At 31.2% G+C, this 16,872-nt stretch overlaps 1 protein-coding gene across 17 annotated transcripts in view; it reads right to left on the bottom strand.

Annotated features, from left to right (window-relative positions):
- mmd (disintegrin and metalloproteinase domain-containing protein mind-meld) overlaps positions 1–2,987 on the bottom strand; it is a 46,019-nt gene extending 43,032 nt beyond the window's left edge. For 16 of the 17 annotated variants that reach the window (XM_018462161.1, XM_018462156.1, XM_018462159.1 and 13 more), the window contains exon 1: positions 2,473–2,987. In XM_018462161.1, coding sequence (XP_018317663.1) covers positions 2,473–2,560 — 88 coding nt within the window. In that variant the 5' untranslated portion in view covers positions 2,561–2,987. The remainder of the gene's footprint in view (positions 1–2,472) is intronic. The other variant, XM_018462160.1, reaches the window with a different exon arrangement.
- Between the last annotated feature and the right edge of the window lie 13,885 nt (positions 2,988–16,872).

Genomic DNA, 16,872 nt, shown 5'->3' with positions numbered 1-16,872 from the left:
GATATGAAGAAAGAAACGTAATAAGCAACGTAAATTCTCAAAATATAAGAATGTTAATGCTATCATAAAATCCACTGGATTAAGACTTGAAGATATTGCAAGGCTCGAAGATGTTGAGACTTATAGATCCAAGAAGATGGAGGATGCTAAAGTTCAAATATACAAAAATAAAAATTCAAGCGTGCAGAAAATTGAGAATGTGAAAATTCGAGGATCCAAATAATACAAATCATAAAGTTTTCAAAATTCGAAAAGTCGAGCGTATAAAAATTTAAATAAATAATTTAAAGAGTCAAGGGTTGCACCCTGATAAGGTGCTCATCCTTGTTCAAGGATGCAAAGAATTTGCGAACTCTGCAGTGCCTTGGCAACAACGAAGACTCGGTTCGTTAAATTTTAAAATAAGGTTCTCTCAAGCTTTTTGAATTTCTAAATTTCATTACATGTTAGAATTTTATAATATGACATATCATATATGCATATATAAAGGAAAAATTCAGAATTTTATAAATATGACATATATACAGAACAAATTTAGTATTTTATAAATATGACATATATTGTATAGGGAAAAATATCAAACCTAATGGGACAGATATTTCGAAACCTATAGAAGATACATATAATAAAAACATTTCGGACAAAAGTTGTACGGCTTAATGAGATACAATTAGTATTATACTTTAATATTTATGCACAGAATAGTAAAATGAATCAACTGATATAAAGAAAACACATAGTTGCTTATTTAAAAAATTATGTATTTTTTGCAATACGCAAACACATATTTTTTTTTAAGCAATTATATGTTTTCTTTACATCAAATTCATAAAAGTATTAAAGTATATAAAAAAATTAATAGTTTACGAGATATTTAGTATTTTACGTTAATTTGTGCTAGAATAAAGTATAAAATAACTCGAAAATTATTGATTTTTCGATATCTCTACCTTGATACTAATGCAGACGAATTACGTTGTGTAAAAAAAATCATATAATTTCATTTTAAAAAATGACAATAACCTTTATATGATCTTGAAAAATTGATTTTTTTTAGAAAATGAATTTTATCCCTGCATCTTATCAAGCTATAAAACTTTCGTTTGAAACATTTTTCTGTATCTTCCATATTTTTCAAAATATTTATCTTATTACATTAAAATTTTTTATCCTGTAAATTATGTAATAAATTATACATTTCAATTTTATTGAATATTAAATTCCTCTTTAAATTAAGATCCTAAATCTTCAATTCCCTTTTCCCGTTAGATATTTTTATTTTTAAGATAAATTATAAATTTCTCGACTCCTTGAATTCTGAGGTTGGCAAACTCCGGATTTCCTTTACTATAAATTTATCTAATTTCCAGAGATTAGATTAGATTATTTGAATTCTAGATTTCCTGGAATCCTTAAATCCTGAGATCTCCTGACCCGCAAACCCGACATTATAGGTTCTTTGACGCTGAAAATGAAATCACGGTCTTCCATTTGAGAAATCTATAATTCAATGAATCAAAGATCAAAATGACTTGAGATCCAAGAAACTTGAAATCCTAGATATCAAAAGTTTAAAAAATTATTAATCGATGAAATGAAAATAATCTAAAACTTGTAAAATCTTTCAATTCTTGTAAATTCAAGAATTTAAATATACCAAAAGCTATTCAGTTAAATATCCTAAAATGATAATAAACTCTCTTTAGAATTATAGCCAAATATACTGCTTGCCATGATTGCACCTAGCTATCCAGACGTGATTACTCGGTGAATAATTCGCGCTCTAATTATGAACGAAACCATTATTCCTCCACATTAGAAATTATTCTAGTGAAATTATTCCAGTTCACTAAACAGACATGATTACTCGATAAGTTACATAGAGTTCGCGTTAAATAATTTGCTGGATTAGAGATTCCTTTTATATAAAGCAAACTACATTACAGTTATTCACATAAAACTACAATTAGAAAACTTTAGATCTTCATCAGATCTTTAAACGTCTTAAATCCATTTCTCCTTCCTTGAATCTTATCTCCTTAGGACTATTAAGCGGACAGGGTGGCAAGCAAGGTGCGCAAGCAGGTGCAATACCTCCGTAACGATCAGCGCTTTACACCCATTCATTCACGCAGCCATTCGTGTAGAGGACCTTAGCGTCCACTTAGTCCGATAAAAAATTTCGAGTTATTTTACGTTAAATTATTCGCGAAACTTTTAAGTCACTTTTTTATTCGAAACTGATTGAAATAAACGCTTTCCTGCAGACAGAATAGCTTGATAAAGAATTCGGACCGATTTGAATTTCTTTCGACAGATTATCATCCTTCTGCACCCTCTAAAATATCGAATCGATTACACTCGGTTCGATTAAGCTCCAGCCATCAATACGCTCAGCTACCAATAATCTGGACAGGCAAGTGGGCAGGCAAGATAAATTTAAGGCAGGCAGGTAAGGCAGGCAGACATTACCTCGCTTGGATGTGGTGTCGGCTAAGCTGCTAATAAATCCACGTACGGCAATCACGAGAACAAAGAGTCCACAGTGTAGCCAGAACATGTTTACGTCTTAACAACATTGTTTAATTCCATATTACATGACGCTCGTGAAACACTGCGACGATGGCGGCTACTGCGATCCCGACGGGCTTTACAGGATTATTCATTACTACGCGCATAATCACTGACGTCTACCACCTCCTTGATCATTAGACGCGGCACGCGGAGTCGAGCGGAACGGAGCGTAGTGGAGCGGATCAGAGCGGATCACGAGTCGATTCTCCTCGATGATAATACGCTATCGAACGTATACCAATCTTTGAGATATACGAATAGCGCGCTCGTAGCGGGTAGCTGTATGTGCAGCGACGAAAAAAAAACGACAGAAAAACAGCGAATCGGACACGTCGCGCGAGCGGAATGTAGATGAGCGAAGCGGAGCGGATCTTTCTCCTTCCTTCTCTTTCTGTCTTTCCCTCTCTTTAATCTTTTATCTTTCTTTTAGTATCAGTCAGTCAATCTCTTTCTCTCTCTCTCTCTCTCTATCTGCCTCTCTCTCCCTCCCTCCCTCTCTCTCTCTCTCTCTGCTCGTTCTCTATCTCTCTTTAAATCATCTCCCGGCGGCTTTCTTCGGAGTTTTCGTGCACCGTCGATCGACGACGAGGAGCTGAGATCGACCACGAAGGGAGAGCACACTACTTTCCGGCGACTTCTCAAACCCGGAGCGGATTGCGGCCCTACTACTCTCGCGCGCGCGCGGCCAGAAGAGAGGAAACTGCCCGGACCGAATCACGCCTCGGCTGCCATCTTCTACCTACGCCGGGAGTCTGGAGTATGAAAATATTCTCCGCTCCCTCTCTCTTCTGGTCCTCCTCCTCGCTGCGGCTCCCGCTAGCCCTCGTTCTTCTCCTCATCACTCCCTCTACCTGCTCGCTACCAACCCTACACAGTCCGCCGCGGCTCGCACGCTCGCTCGCTTGCTCGCTCTGGCACCCTCGTTGTACCATCAGCCTCTCTTTCTTGCGCACCCCCGCGCAGCGCATCACCAGCAGCTTGGACCACCACCTTCTCTTATCGATTCCTGCGCCATTCCGCCTCCCGTCATTCCTGTCAAATCAATAACGCGCGCCGGTCGCGCCGGCGGCTTTCTCGCTGCTACCGCGGGGGTAGAAGCGGCATCGAGATGTGAAAACCCTCTCTAACGCGCAGGACATCAGAGAGGATGAACCTGGACCACGACCAGATGGCGGGAGCTGCCATGGAGTATCAACCGCTTGAAGATGGTGATCCTGTCGTTTAGTTAGATTTTGTAAAAAAAATAGCGCAAAGTGCCTACGCGATTATGAAGAAGATTGCAAATGAATGGTAATGAATTAGGAATGAAGAAATGAGAAGAGAAAGGAAAGAGAGAAAAAGAGAGAGAGAGAGGGAGGGAGGGAGGGAGGGAGAAGATGAGATGAATAAGAAAGCTGAAGTAGATCTAGAATCAAATATCGGAGATACAATATTAAGGGCCGGTTGTTCCATCTTCAGATAAACTATGTGGTAACATATCTAGTGGGTAAACAAAAGAGTAAAAGAATAAGAGCATAAGAGATCGAGTAAGAGAGTAAGACAAAGAGCTGAAGTTTACCGAAAGGTGGAACACAATTTAAAAGAAACAAAGAACGAAAAAGATTGCGAATTTTAGATTTTATTTAAAACTTGATTTTTTTAGATTTTCTTGATTCTGGATATAAGTGTAAGAAGAAGAAGAAGAACAATATATATATATATATGTGTGTGTGTGTAGAGAGAGAGAGAGAGAGAGAGAGAGAGAGAGAGAGAGAGAGAGAGGAAAAAATAGAGAATGTAGTAGAAATTTATTGTACATTTTTGAATTTTTTGGAAATTTTTTTAAAACGCGTTAGATGATTAAAATTCTATTTTAGCTCAGAATTAAACGAAAAAAAGGATAGTAAAGATATGCCTAAATGTATTAAGATAAGGATAAATTAATAATTGTGAAATCAATCATAAGTTTCATTCTTGATTTTACTTAGCAGATATTATGAAGGAAATATATATCCAACCTACTAATTAGTAGCACGATCATTAGCGTCAATCAAACAAGTAAACTGGAAATGAAAGGGAATAAAAGGGAAGGCTAAATTAGCTAGCCGATAGTCAGCATGGAGCACGAAATATTGGAGATGGTGGATCAGATGAAAATTGTGAAGTGAAGAGTCGAGGAATTATTACCAGTAGTGTGTAAAGAACATTTGAGATACTGACTAAGAAAAAATCTGCGGATGTTGCAGCTACTGCAGTAGTTGGAATGAAAGGAATTAGGACGTGTGAACTAGAAAGTTTCAAAAATTCTTGGAATGTGAGACGCTAGATAGGCGAGTGCTAAATAATTTAGAATCTCGAAAACCTAGAATTTAAAGAATCCGAGTACTGAGGTAGTTACTTTGCAACAAATATAAGAGTTAGACTTACCTATGATACGAGAAATATAAAAGTATCAGAGTCTAGGATTCAAAGCAACTAGATTAATTCATGAATTACAATATCCAAGATTCAAAAAAGATTTAAGATCGAAAAAGTCCATATCCGATGATATTATTCAAGAAAGTTAATATTTACATGCTGAATTCAGAAAATCTATGAAATTTTAATTTATTTTGAATTCATTTGAGACTAAAGAAACAATCTTGATCATTTTAATTGATAATTGGAGTTTGATACTTACCATTATTTATTATTCCTCTACAAAAAAGCGCGGACTTCTTCCTGCAGAATTCAGTATATAATTTTTTGTTGTTTGTGCGATTCGGACTTCTAACAGATTTATTATCATCAGTAGCTTCTTACCTGCTAGTCAATCTTACAGCCAATTATCGTTATGAAGTTTCATTTTTAAATTTAAACACACAAAAGCTTACATAGCTTGCAAAAGCAAGTGCTCTGCCATTTATATCTGACATAGCCGTTTTATAACGATAAATTTATTTAAGAATCAAGTGTCGCAATGACTGCTTCTTGAGATGATCATAATTATATCTATAAATATGTTAATAATAACATAAATCTCTCTCAAAACATTATAACACATCAATTATTCAAAATTGATAAAATATAAAATCGAAGGACATTATAAAAAAATATATAATAAGGAAAAACTAAAGAATTTATTTAAAAATTTATTTTCAAATTTAAGAAAAATCGCAACATAAAATTAACTCTTTATAATAAAGTTTAAAATTTTTAGTTTTCAAGATGTAAAAGATCGAATTATTATCAAATGTAAATTATCAATAAAATTTAAAAAAAGAGAGAAAGAAAAATTTCTTTAAAATTTATTTATATTATTGTTCAGGATAATAAAATAACGTATGTATCAATGATATGTATCAATGATACTGTTTTACAATAATGAATTTTGATGTACATAAAAGATAGAGAGGGCTACCAATAACAAGACATATGAAAGATTCATCCACGTATTAGTCTAAATTTGGGTCGCCGTGTAGGCTGCGCAGCAACCGATTCCGGCTTACGTTTATTTATTTATATCAGACAGCACGTGAGTGGAATAATGCTACATTCTCTGCACATTTAGCACAGACACTACATGTGCATTTTTCATTAATTATTAGAAAATATATAAGCTAAAATATACAAAAATACGAAGCTACATAAATAAAGGCTAAAAACAATTTGATTTTTATTCAAAACAGTTATTTAAGATATATTAAATGGTCAATAATTAAACAAAATTATTTGTTTCTTTATATTTTGTTGATAAATATATTGTAATACAATTTGTTTTTAATGAAAACTATTAAAGATATTAAATAAGATAATTAAAATAAGAAAAATATTAAAAATAATTGGGTAATTCTTTTAAGCCAATAGGGATAGCTTAGTATTTAAAGAAATAATATATAAATTATATATTTATAATTTATAACAAGAATAACATGCATTTACGAACATCGATAACAAAATAATAATTATTTTTTAATAATGAAAGTAAACAGTCGCAAACGGCCTAGTCTTTCTCTCTTTATTTTTTCCACTTATTTGTTTATTTGTTTATTTATTTATTTACGTATAGTAGGTACATTTCGATTAATCTGTAGTCGAGAGAAACAGACTTGCGTTCGCAGTGGAACTTATTCGCCGTGCGCAGAAATCGCCGCCGTGTTTTCTGTGGCGAGAAAAAATAATAGAGAAAAATGCTGTTCTTCGCGCTGATCGAAAACATGATATACAGTATGAAATTTGACCAATCTAGGAGAAAAAAGATAAATGTTTTATCTGATTACGTCTAAATATTTATAACTTGTATTTTTTTATTAACTCTACATGAAAGAATTCTGCGGCTCAGAATCTAAAAGTGATAAAAAAATTATCTTTCCGAAATAATTTCATAAAATATAGATATTAGTTTAAAAATAAAATTATAGTTCAATGTTTTTATTAAAAAGTTTTTATCTTAAATTTATACAGAAACAAGTAAGTTTATATAAATTTTTCTTTAAAATTAATTTAAAATAATAAAATTACATCTTTTTCACATTATAAAAGATAAGTTATTTTTTTTTATTTTTAGTGTATTCAAGATCTTTTTACATAAATTGTTTTCTTCAGATATAAGTTCCAAATTAATGAATTTAAATTTAGCTTTTAAAACAAAGGATGGTGCAGAATGTAATAACGTATCCTCTTTGATTGGACAAAAATTTCATATTGTGCGACGACGACAAACATACGCGCCGGCCATTGAGACAAACAATTGTAATTTCGCGTCATTGTAAAGTGGCAGTCGTGTAAAAACATCCGTCTAATATTAAGTAACTTTATAAGCTCGACGTCAACGTGGAACATTCGTCTCTTCAACAATCGAGCAATCTCTCTGGGCATTATCCTGCGACACTTCTTTACTGATTCTTTTAGTAAATGCATTCAGTTGCAGCAGTGGTGCGATGGAAGGGTTAACCCTTTCTGTGTATGTATCTGAAGACATAGACTACGTTTACACGGTCCGATTTATATCGAAGTTATAATATCGATGTTATGAAACTAGCCAATCATAACTATTCTTTTGAAGAATGGAATGACTGTGATTGGCCAGTTTCATAACATCGATGTTATAACTTCGACGTAAATTAAGCCGTGTAAACGTAGTCATAGCCTGTCGAATCTCACAAAATTAAGATTCATGAAATTTCGCTTTTATCTTCTTAATCTTAACTTATCTATTTTTAAATGAAAAATAAGATTACACACGTATTAGGGTATTAATGGTGTGGAATCTGATTACAGTGCATCTAAGAACGAACGCTATATGTGCCCAGAAAGGATTAACAAAGAATTATTATTATGATGCTCTCATCATAATTTTGCACCGCTTTTTTGTTGGTGAATTTTGTTTATCGACGATAACCTGAATAATTTTTAGTAAAAATGAAGTAAAATTTTGAGGAAGAGATTCGGGATTTGAGGTATTATATATGTAGTAGGCAATTATGGATTTAGAAAACTGTTTAATCCAATTATACCAGAACCCAAATAAGCTAGAAAGAATAAAAAATTGAGCTGTCGTTTTTATTATAATATTCTTAAATTCGTTTAGACACCATTTTGCAGGAAAATTCACGAACAAAGTGGTGCAAAAACTCATTTGCCAGAAAATCGCACAGGATAATGCGATTGTCGCTATAGTGCATCGAACTCATATTATATGTATAATTTATATATGTATATATACATATATATAGATATTATAGATACATGTGTATATGATATATACATGTATATATACCTATATGTATATATATATAATATATGCATGTATTGTGACTTATACACTTGGCAATTACAGATCCCAATGGATAATCGTATAATTACACGATCTTTATTATTTACATTCTTGCTGCACTCTCGTCAAACACGCATACGCACATTCCCACGCACGCGCGTATATATGAATTGTATATATATATATATATATATGTATATACATAGACACATATGGTCTATGTGTGTTTCTTCTTTTTTTATTCTATAAGGATACGTTATGCGTTCATGTATATATACACATACTCCGTAACGCGATAAAACGTTAAAAAAGTCGTCATCGCCAGTATTAATTCTCTCATTTTCTTTCATCGTTAATGCTTAAAAAATCTTAATTTGCACTACTTGTTTTATGTTTCATTCTCGACAGTGTATTGTAGAATTGCAGATTAGTTTTTATATTATATAATTTATATATATATGTATATATATATATGTATATGTATATGTATATGTATATGCGTGATGTGCAAAGAAAGCGTTCGCATCGTATTTCACAGTAAAAAGATAATCTTAATTAAGCCCGATAAATTTTGTAATTGTATTGTAACGATGTACTTATAATGTAAGTATAATGTTAAACTGTACAAATATACTGCAAATTGCGCAAATCTTTATTTGATTCGACAAAATTTCAATATAATTATTACAATTTTTTTAGAAAGTTTTAGAAAGGTTTAAATTCAAAAAATTAAATATTAAAAATGATTTAAATTTTGTGTGTAATTTAATTGATATGCAAGCATTCTAAAAATAAATGATTTAATATTTAAAGTATTTGGTATTTAATAAGAATTTGAAGGACCCAAGAAATCTAGAATCCTTGATATTTTATTATTATTGAAAAGTTTATTATATTAAACATTATAAATGTCTACTTATGTCACAAATAATTTCACATAATATAAGTACATGTTACAATAGATATATAATAAAAGAATTTTGAAACATAATGTGACGTGAAAAGTGTGATGCAATGCTTATAATAAAAAACCATGATAATGTGTATGAATGAATGCTTTCTTGACACATTGTATACGTGTATATAGGGCAACATGCCTCTCGCGAGGGAAGACTCCTCCTAAGTACCTCGTCCTGAATAAATCTCGCAGGAATTTCCGTCTTTTGATTTACTCCTCTACTTCATTGTTTCGAATCTTACTTTCGTAAGTTAATGCAATTAATTAATAACTTCATTGATTTATTAATACGAACTAATCGCTATGCTGCAAGAGTTGCTAAATGTACTTCGCGATTAGTATAAATATTTATACAAAGTGCTCCGAAAGTGTTTCGCGCGACGTTGAAAATTAATTTCTCCTATAAAACATGTAAAACATGTATTTGTAAAAGAAAAAGTTTGCTTTTGATTTCAGGATTACACAAATGAGGGGATCTGTAGGATCCAGAAAAATCCATGTAAATATTATTGTTCATACATATTTTTTAAAATTTATGAGTTTGGAATGAAAAAATTTGGAAAATAGAGAGTTTAAACGTTTGCAAATTCAAAAGTATTCTTAACAAGTCTTAACAAGGATTAAGAGATTAATGATTAAGTATTGAGATTTATATACTGACAATGAGAAAGATTGTCGTCGCGAAGATAAAATATATACTAGCATCGAGTATTAGCATTCTCGATTTGCAAATCTCGATTTTCTTCTTTGGCACATGCTTTGGAACACCTGTATAAAATTTCTTTTCTGCTATGTGACTATATCTTTCTTCCTTTAAGAATAGTTAAAGATTATTGTAAAGTGGTCATGCAGATACATAGAGGTAATCATAATGCGAGGTTGCTTACGCTAGATCTCTCCCTTATAGTAATCATCAGTTGCTCACTACAGATCAATCAGTAGGTCGTGAAAAAGTCGCATTATTATGATGGAAGAATTACAATTACAATCTTGTGCAAATTAATGTGAATAAAAAGTAACTTTTAGATGTACATACAATTATTACATAAAAAGATTTACAGTGTTTACAATACTGTGAATCCTTTTTATATAATAAATATATATATATAAATTTAAAAATTATCTCTTGTTAACACACACACACACACACACACACATTAATTTGCACAAGACTGTATATCGATATATATCAATCTAATAACAAATTATACAAATAGGAATACCAAATAGCAAAAATCTCTTACAAAATAAAGCCTTCTCCAACATCAATAACATTTTATAACAGAAAATATTTGTAAGATCCGGTTTTTACCTGATTAACCATGGTTAGGCTTAATCTGATCCAATGGGCTTCACTTGTGATGATGTCATAGATAAAACCCATTGGGTGAAACATCAGGTTAAGCTTAACCACAAGTTAATCAGATAATGAAAAATCGAGCCTCAGAGTCATAGATAATATAAATTGCTTAATAATAAATACTTAAGTGTAAATAATAGATAGTATAAAAAGATTAAGAGTAGCATATATGAATATATTCGAAGGTCTGAAGAAATTAAAAATAACCCTATTTTTTAACAATTGAAACGATAGTACAGTCGTTAAGGGAATCCGTCTGTATTATCAACTAAATCGTAATTTTTGTATAACAATTATTTTTTTCCTTTTCTACAAATTCGAAAATCCTTTTCTACGATTAAAGTATATGTATTAATATGTATCCGTAGGTGGCCCAAGTAGAATACAGCGCTTACAAAGCGTTAACAAAGAGCTAAAAAAACGCTTATAATCGCTTTTTTAGCGCTTTGCAAGCGCTGCTGTGCTACTTGGGGGAGTTTATTTCGAGAATGACAAAAAATTTTTCTTAAGATATCAATTTCGAAATTTTTTGTCGTTCTCGGCATAAACTTCACTTCACAGATACGTATTAATGCGTATACTTTAATCCTGGAAAAGGATTTTCGAATCTGTAAAAGAGAAAAAGTAATTGTTATACAAAAATTAGATTTAGTCGGTAATACAGTAGACGATTTTAGGATCCCCTTAAAAGTTACAGAATAGGAGTCTAAAATTGCTGAAATTGTAGAAAGAGTTTAAGGATCCGCGCGCAAATTTATGCCTTTTATTTTAGAAAAATATAAAAGAATCTGTGGTAATTACAAATAAATAACTAATAATCTCAGCGATTATTGAATACTATATACAAAATACTTAATAAGTATGCCAGTTAATTTCTGTTCAAATAATTCCAGGCATTGCACTATTTGTAAGAAAAGATCATAGGAGGCTACGTATAAATAAACGACAAAGGCCATGTTTTTAGTGTTCTTAAGGTGCGCGTGTGTGTATACGTATAGTATCTGCATGTACCAGAAACAACAGTTCCAACTTACAACAATTCTTTTATTCCTTTTACCATTATTATTTTATTGTAAATATTAATATTCGTATTATTTGCTGCTGTTTCATCATTACTATTATTTATTATTATTTGAAGTGACTCTATGAGACCAGAAACCTGTAAAGGGTTTTTTTTTCGTGAAATAGTTCTCGATAGCAGAAACTTTCAATTGCAAAAGCATACGTTCCTTTACAATGAAAAAGATGTACGATCATTCTAAATTGTTCTATTCTGTTTGTATTTCCCTCCGTTCCTTTCGTTCTTCCCCCTTTTTATATTCTTTTCTTATTCTGATTATCTTAAATTTATATGACCCTTGAAGACCAAAGTATCAAGATTTGATGATTCGAGGATCCAAGAAGTTAACGATACGATGTGTCTATAGAAATAACATAGGTCGGACGATATAGGAAAGCCAGATCCATGGAATCTAAGATCTTACAGTAATTTAAGATTCGTAAAATCTTAAATTGAAAATGATCTACATTCGAAAAGATTTTCCACGCGGAACTTTAAATCCAAGAGAACTCGGATTCCTAGATTCCGATAATTTTGCGATCCAAGCGCGCTCGAAGGTAAGATGATCGCGAACGAAGTATGAGATGAGATAAGACACATGGAAAATCTGAACGCCAACGGAATGACAAGCTTAGTACAAGCTATTCCCTCTGTATGTGGGTATTTACTTTTTTGTTCTTGGTTTTTTTAGTTATTCTCAACATTCGTTCGAGTGTTCTTTAAGTCGGCCATAACCGTGACGACTTATAAGTATAACGTGGTTTTCCCACGACAATTCGCTGTATTATATATAATATATGTATATATCTATATATATATGTATATATTTATATACGCTATCGAATAACTTCCATGCATCATATGCCTCTCCCTTTCTCTGTTTTTCACACACACACACACACACACACACACACACACACACACATACACACACACGCACACACATGCACGCACGCACGCACGCACGCACGCACGCACGCACGCACGCACGCACGCACGCAGAATTTTTTTTGAGTATACTTACAATAGAAATATATTAAAATTGCAAAGTTTCATATAGAGCGTATTCTCAACATGAATCGATATATCACTTATAATCATGTGATACATTCGCTAACGTAAATTCCGAATGATTCAGACTATGTTTATACTGTTACACGCTCGTATATGTATAAGCATATGTATTTTTAAAGTATCGTTCAAAATTTCCAACCTCCATCTCTTTCATAAAAAAAATTCGATATTTATATAAGTACTCTTTAAACAAAGTATAAATATATAACCAAATTTTTATAGTAAAAATACAAGAAGATAAAGAATTTCTTGTCACATATTTTTTGTCATACATTTAAATGAAAAAAAACAAAGTACAATAAAAAATTTTCCGTTGCAATTTAATATTTGCAATGTTCGCCATTTTTCTAAAATGGTCGTTGATCACGTACAAGAAGAAATTTTGTATATAATCACGCATTAATTTCATTGTAAGAGAGAAGTAGAAAACTTTGAGCGATGCTGCCTGTATGCTCCACTTTGAATAACTTTCATTCGCGGATCCAGTCCGAGAATCGTAGTTGTGATGAGTAAAGTGGGTACTAGATTCCACTAAAGAAGAATTAATAACCAACAAAAAATGGATTAAGAAAGAATTGATAATTCGGTAGAAGGGATTAAGAAAGAATCGATAATAATTCAACAATTAAGTAAGCTAAAAATGTTTTAATGTTCTAAAATTTCTTTAATTTAGAAAATCCAAGGATAACTGAGGATTAAAACATTAAATTTAAAAAAACCAAACTCGCAATATCGATTAATCCATTATTAAAAAGAATTAGTTATCTAGATTACATAAAATCCAAGGAATCTAGTACCTAAGTGATCGAAGATCGGAGAATCTGAAGATCCAAGGATCTTAGGCTATGAGAACATATTTCACAAATCTACAAAAAGAATTTACGTCGGCGAGAAACAAACAACTTCATTCTTCATTCTCATTGTTATCGCGTCGCTTTGTTGTTGGTTTTGACGTCGATCTTCGCGCGGTTTGTGTTCGTACGCGATGTTCGATGAATTAAAGGCAGCCACGCGATACATTTATTAATATTTAATATTGATAATGAGCATTCTATGGCGATCTATATGAATTAATACAAGTGCTCGCCATATGTGTTATCATCCGTTGTTCGATTATTATCGATCGTTTCTGACATCAACGATCGATCTCACATCTTCGCAAAATTTTCATCCTCGATTGCGGCTATATTAAAAATATTAATTAATCCTTTATTGCAAAACACTTGTATATTGTTTATGAGAACGGTACGACAAATTATTTATATTTGCTAATTATTTTAAAATTATTTGTGAGTTATAATTTTTAAAATTTTAAATATTTGTTAATAAAATTTCAAATGTCTCTAATGCCCACCCAAGAAAATTAATACTGAGAAAAGTTATAATCTGAAAATCTACAATAAGAGTTTAAAGAATTCAATAGTTGAAGTTCAAAAAGCCATTTTATCCGTCGATCTATAAATTTGACCTAAAATATTGAATTGATATAAATTAAAAATCATTTTTAATCAAGATTAGTAAAACTTATGTAAACTGCACTCAAAACCTCTCAATAAAGGATTAGCCATTTACGCCTCGCAAACAAAAAAAGAGAATTATCTCATCGAGTTTAGCCGAAATTTGTGTCGAGAAAAATTGTTACGCATTGTATATATTTATGCTCTCTTTAGTTTATTCTCTTTCCTCTCCCTCTCCCTCTATCTATCTCTCACATTTCCATCCTCTTATTTTTCTCTTCTTTTACGGCAGTGTTGTGGACGGTTACGGAATCGACGTCCGTAATCCCAAAAATTTTTCCTACAAGTATACGTGCTAATTTTAATAAATACGTATTTCAACAAACGTCTTTATATAGAACTAGATTTTTAATAAAATTGTATATTATATCATATTTCATATATCATGATTTCATTACGTTGCGACACTCTTTTTCCCCTACTTTGTTTTCTTTTCTTCTTTTTTTTTCTTATTAAGAAACACATTCGGAATAGTGATCTATCCTCGTCGATCTAACTTCTGTCTTTCAAATTCGAATTAATTAATTCTTCCTCGTGACGCAAATGTAATTCGCATGCGTCGCTCAATTTTCGCTTTTTCGTGGATCTCATCTTTGATCCGAGGATTTCATGAATTTCGAAACAGTTATCGATCTTTGAATTGCTTGTAAGATCAATACACAAAGTCATTATAACAATTAAAAATTTGGCACAATATTTCGTGAAACTTGACAAAGTTTATTCATATTTCCTCAATTCGAAGGTTGATATTCACAAAAGGGTATAAATATAAAAATAAAAGTGAATTTTTTAATTATAATCTATGTATCTATTTATCTTTCTAATAAATATTAAATTAAAAAGTTATTTTCTTTTTGTTATCTTGATAGTCAAGATTCCTTTCTATGGTGTCCTATACGACGTATATTTTTATTCAATTTCCTCCAAGAGCAATTCTAGAAGTAATACAACCCTAAAGAATGGGAAATGTGTCAGGATTGAAGAAAAAAGAATTCATAACGAATCTTATGCTCTAAAATTTTAGAACAAATAAGTAAAAAATCGTTAAATACTGGTCAGATCTTGGTGCTTAATAATAATTCCAAATATGTGTAAACTTTAAATACATTTTCCAGTTCTATAAACAGATTACAGATCGGACTTGAACCGCAATCATAAGCTGAAGCTAGAATAATAGGTATTACAATTTAAATTGACCATCAATTTAACAAGTATGCTAATAAGTATCTCAAAGTATTGCAAAAGATTTATTGTGAAAAATATTATTTAGATTTCAAATTTAGATTTCAAGAGTTAAGGAACATAGAATTTACAATATTTAAGATTTAAAGCATCTAGAATCATAGATATTTAGATTTGAAGCCTGTTCGGTTTAAGATATCTGAAATTTAAGGATTTAAAGAATCTAGAATTATAATTATTAGAATTATAATTTAAAGTCTAAGATATTTTACGATATTTAGAGAATTCTAAGATACATAATTGAAAAAATCCAAGATCCAAGATTACGAATAAATTGCAATCTAAGAAGATTAAGATACAAAATAATTAAAAAAGCGTAGGAATCTACAAAGAAGGATGTTAAGTTAGAGCTGTTTTTTTTTACTAAAATGAAAAAATTTCGAGTATAAATTATGTATCATATTAAAGGACTATTTAAGCAGAGTCGAGTGTATCGCTTATCTTAATATGAACATCAGGTATATGAAAGAAATCGTTATAAAAAGTCAATAAAGCTTTGTTATTTAGTTAGAATGTGATTTTGAGGGTTTTGCAAGAGATAGCACTAGTGTCAATGTTGTCGAAGACAACCACAGCTATTATTTCTTAATGCTTTAATATTACTCCATGATATTTAGTCGTTTACCAACAATAGACGCAGTAAACATCATGTTTATACCACTTTAAAAATGAAGCTTCGTAAAGAGCATTTTCGACATGCGTTGTTTTTGTTTTTTAGTCAGAAGAAAACGACGATTGAAGGTTACAGAATTCTGATAAAAATTTATGGTGACGTTGCTCCATCAATTAAGACTTAAGACATATGAATATTGGTTCTGTCGGTTCAAACGTGGCGATTTCAATGTTAACGACAAAAGTTGGAAAATGCAGATTTGCAAGCATTGTTGAAAATCCAGCACAATCTTCAGAACTTGCCAGAGAATTAAATGTTGATTATACAATAGTTATTAAACGTTTACGTGATACGTTGTTTAAATAAATCAGTTTTTGAGAAAAAAAACCCTCAAAACTGTAAATCACACTCCTAATATTAATAAAAAATTGTTAATTAAGGCATCAAAATATCCTGGAAATTAAGTAACAAATGTTATTGTTACTTAAACACATATAACTTAGAGAATTTTCAAGCAATTGACGAACGACAAAGAGTCCGATACAAAATAATTGTTTGGTTTCAAATTCTAATTTTGAATAATAAATATGTTTATCAAATTAGTGTTTAAATAATAAAAGTTTTTGCTGCTTAATTCGCGAAATATATTGATATCTTGTTTAAGAATTTTTAATTTTATTGTCTTTTTTTTATACGATTTCTGCCCGATATTTCATCAAGATAAGCGATATACCACTCGA

The sequence above is a fragment of the Mycetomoellerius zeteki genome, unplaced genomic scaffold (genome assembly GCF_001594055.1).
Source record: "Mycetomoellerius zeteki isolate Tzet28-1 unplaced genomic scaffold, Tzet1.0 scaffold135, whole genome shotgun sequence".
Classification (NCBI taxonomy): Eukaryota; Metazoa; Arthropoda; class Insecta; order Hymenoptera; family Formicidae; genus Mycetomoellerius; species Mycetomoellerius zeteki.
This window is presented reverse-complemented; position numbering and strand designations above follow the sequence as displayed.